At 34.8% G+C, this 4,428-nt stretch overlaps 1 protein-coding gene across 1 annotated transcript in view; it reads right to left on the bottom strand.

Moving 5' to 3' along the window:
• Window positions 1-3,799, bottom strand: part of LOC117125372 (3-oxo-5-alpha-steroid 4-dehydrogenase 1-like) — a 12,582-nt gene extending 8,783 nt beyond the window's left edge. Inside the window, exons 1-3 of the mRNA XM_033271863.1 lie at window positions 2,816-3,799; window positions 1,530-1,857; window positions 347-513 (exon numbers count right to left, since the gene is read on the bottom strand). Of these exons, the coding sequence (XP_033127754.1) occupies window positions 347-513; window positions 1,530-1,831 (469 nt within the window). The 5' untranslated portion in view covers window positions 1,832-1,857; window positions 2,816-3,799. The remainder of the gene's footprint in view (window positions 1-346; window positions 514-1,529; window positions 1,858-2,815) is intronic.
• Window positions 3,800-4,428: the final 629 nt, after the last annotated feature.

Here is a 4,428-nt window from a genome sequence, read left to right on the forward strand (position 1 = left end):
GCCCAGGCCTATGTAAAACAAGTACTGATGCATTTTTACGTATTTTAGAAATATTCATTTTGAGTGGTCCCAGAAAATAATTTGTATTGGCTCAAAAAAAGCTTTAAAAATTTTACACTGCGGCTCCCACGGCTACCCCCCCTGGTTACGTCCCTGCCTGAAGGCGATTGAAGCATCTCAATCGAAACATCGAGACTTTCTCAACTACAACAGTTCTTTTCAGAACTACTTACGTGGTGTACCGCAAGCTTCAACATATATATTATTTCTTCGTCATGCAAACCTTTAAGCAATACTTTCCTTCTCTTTTGTGATTAACTATTTAAGATAAAACTATTTTACTCACCAAATAAAAACCTATAATCGGATATCCAATTACTGGGGTACTCAGCATATTGTGTAAGGTAACGTCCCTGCATATATCCATTACAGATGCAAAAAAATATGGCAATAACAAAGATTGACCTTGGTGTGTCCTTTCCGCCACGGATCAAACACGGGAAGATTAGCGTTCTAGAGGGTGGATATAAATAGAAAAATGAATATTATTATTTTTTAATAATACTTTTACTATCAGAAAAATAAAAGTTTTACAGTATATTAAACTTATCAAATCGTCATGTTTGTCACACAACAAATTACATTGACATTATGAGTTTAACATGTACTCAACAAAATATGCAGTGTTCTTTCCAGGCCCTTGAAGCATCATGGTACCATGACACTTGGGACTTTCCCCATGATGCTTGACAGTTAACCATGATGCTTGGAACAGCTTCCATGATGCTTTTATCAGGGAACAGTTAATTTTTAACTGTTCCCGGCTTTTATATAGACTTTTTTACATTGTACGTTGGCGCCATCTAAGATGATTTTTAAGCCAAGATTTTGCTTAAGATATTTATTAGGGACATCTGAACTTTTTTGACTTAAGACATCTAAGCTGAGATTGATAAATCCTGGGCCTGGAATACATGCATGCCTAACAAGTTGTACTACAAACGCACATGTTTGTGTATTTTTTTAACATTGTCGTTATGTAGGACTTTAGCAGCTATATGCAAGAGGGCAGGGCTCAGCGGAGAGTTCCATAATGGCAATAAAGCAATGGAAATCAGGGCGGATCCACAGATGTCCAAAAGAGGGGACCGATCAAGATAACACCACCCTAGGGGGTCGGAGGCCAAGCTCCTGCAAAATTTCTGTTTTCTAGAAGCCCTAAAACAACCTCTGAGGCATTTTGGTCAATCATTTTTTTCTTTTTCTTTCTCTCTTTTTTTAACTTTCCAAAAGGGGGGGGACGCACCTGGGTAAGACCTTCCCCAACTACGCCCCAGAAAGACAACGCTAAAGCAGCTGCAGGTTCTTACTTTAAGCCCAAACACATGGTAAAATAGCAAATTATATTTAGGTCGATTGATATTGTTGGTAGAAAAGTAATTCAGTTATTACAATTTTGGTTATTGCAGTTCTGGCTTAATGTCATTTTGGTTTATACTAAGCATATTTTAACCAAAACAATTGAATACCTTTGCATATAATGAAGAATGAAGAGGCCACACAGGATAATGTTAACTGTAGTTTTTGTCTGGACACTGTCTGTGAACAGCAGAAGCGTCAACGGAATCAGGACTGCTGGAGATTCTTGCAAAACCCAGGCAACTTTTACATTAATAGTCTTTCCATGTGCAGGATCACTATAGCGACCATATGTTGCCTTCTTAAACTGGAGTAAAAAGACAGCAAAGATGGCCAGAAATGCCATAACTACTGCCATCCAGAAGATGAGCTGCTCCTCTGCCACGCTCTGACCACTTAAAAATGACAGCATGGTTTTGATCAGGTGTGTCTATGAATCTACAAGAGAATGGAGAAGCAATTTGAAATCCATATTTATAGTACTCACTGAATTGAGGAAATTGTTTTTTCCCAGAACAAAAGCCCTAAATCCAAATGAACTAATTCATGACAATTACTTGTACTACTCTAGAAGCACATTTTACATATTCATATTTTTGAATCATTGTGAAGTGAGGGAAGTAAATGCTGAAAATATCAGTAATGGAAGGTAAATTCCACAATTTGAACAAATGATATAAAATTATTTTCCCTGATCAAAGTGCATTTTGACAATGATTTCTGCATTCAACTAGGCCTAAAACAATTGTTTGTTTACGCTCCTCACCCGCCCCTAACTCACTGAAAAATTAGGGGTGGAAAAACAAAAAACATTTTTTTAGCATTTTTCTATTTAAAAAAAGTGAGTTAATTGATCTTTATTTTTTTGGCAAATGCCCTACAAAGTTGTTAAAAGTTGTTTTCTCATAAGATTTTGCCATCATTCTTACTTAACCAGTAAGACCACCCCACATTTTCAGGTCCCACAGGTTGTTTGAAATTGCAGGGCAAACTTTACATAATAACAGTAATCAAAATAAATAAGTTTACTAAATGATAAGATAATTTAATATAAAAAAATTTAAAAAAACAAAACTAAAAAAATGTACAAAAGAATGCAAACTTTTAGTCACCCAGGTAGTACGATGCTATATATATGCAATACAATACAACAGACTTGATAAAATAACAATCCAATGATAAATAAATAAGAGCAATTTTATGAGAAATATAATACAGGTCTCCTTCTAGTTAAGGACCCTCCCCAGTTAAAGACTTTTCTGTGGTCCCAAATTAACAAATGTCTATTACCTTTATTATTCTAATTAGAGACCAAAGCTGATCATCATAGAAACCCCGGTCCCAAAAGTGGTCTTTAATTGTAGGGAGACCTGTATTAAATAATAACATGACATACCATTCAATCTGAAACCCTCCTACTGCCTCAAAATCATGAATATAAATGCATGTTTAATTCTGAAACTACTGGTACTTATTATTGGTTGGTTTGCTAACAAAGAACCAACAATTGATACATGCCGCAAGGTTTGTTAACAGCCGGTCACGTGATGTGGTTATTACTATGGAGAATTTACAGTGCAATCAGTGTTAAAGTATAGGAAAGGGTAATGTTAGAGTTTCAAAAATATTCGCCTACCATTAACGTGAGAAATAACTAGCAAGGAAAGGCACTACGATTGTTCAAAATAGTGTTTATTTATCTATTCTAGCATTCTATGTGATTTGCATGCTTTTGAATTTGTGATCCTTCGTAAACCTAAAGCTAGCCTAGAAATCGTAGCGTTTCAAAGTCGCAGTTACGGATCGAAGACCCTCGTGCCTACCTAAACAGGCCGTAGACATGCAGGGGCCTTAAAAACTAGCTTTTCTCGAAAAATCTCAATGTTTGGGGCCAGTATCTTGTGGAACATGACATACCAACTGTCTGGGTATCACTTAATAGTTAGCTCTCCATGTGATTACCATTCCTATCCAAATGTGTCCACATGTAAAAAGATACTACTTTACTGTATTGGTTTTAAACCTGGTATTTCAGTGGGCCCCATTTAAAAATACTTAGGAATCAGGGCACTAATTCAATATTTAAACTGAACACCAGATGACTTGGAAGATCAGAGTTCAGTAAGACAACAGGAACAAATGTTTAATATCAAAGAAAATCATGCATGAGTAGATTTCAAATGCTTTAATAGAAATGTGTTCAAAAGCTTGTTTGTCTTGCGCAGTGCCCCGACATAAAGAATAGTAGCATATCTTAGACATGACTTTTTATAGCTTGCTTTAGTGAACTTATTTTTTATAGATCGTGTGGAGGGCAGAAAAAAAATATAATTTATTTTCTCCTGTGGATGTTTTTTGCAAACACCATTTGCTAAATAAGAAAACAAAATGTTATTGTCATTTTTTTTCCACTCTCCGCTGACAATCAAAACAAGGTACAAAAAAAATGCTTGCTTAATAGTGCAATTATACACTAGATAAAGAAACCAGTCCACAGCACTGATGTGGAAGATGCGATTACATATACAGTACTTTCAGCTAATAATAACACCAAAATAAAAGAAATGTAAATGTTTTACCAAACCATTTTATATTAATCTCATAGTATAACCAAGCAAAACATAAAGACTGCTTCTGTTTTAAATGTATACTATCAGTTAAAAAATAAAAAAAAAACTTTAAAAATTTAATTAAAATTCTGAATAGCGCATTTTACAGAATCAAAAAAGTTATTGACTTTCACCAGGAGCCAGAGCGATTACAAATATATTCGCCGACTTGCATGCATTTAACATACTGCCTGTGTTGGGATGAAAAATAACGGACATATAAATAACAATTTCTATACTGTATCCTTTTGTGTGGACCTTTAAATTGGCTGGTAACTAATCTAAGCGTCTTTGTATTAAAAGGTCTCTAAATCATTGTAAACTAAATTTTTTCTATCTTCGTCTAATTTGAATTTATAGCATATTTGAACGACTGAAATGAACATTTGAGGTTTTTAAG

Source organism: Anneissia japonica, unplaced genomic scaffold, assembly GCF_011630105.1.
Source record: "Anneissia japonica isolate Jap-2015-1 unplaced genomic scaffold, ASM1163010v1 scaffold2003_len1103335_cov173, whole genome shotgun sequence".
NCBI classification, from domain to species: Eukaryota; Metazoa; Echinodermata; class Crinoidea; order Comatulida; family Comatulidae; genus Anneissia; species Anneissia japonica.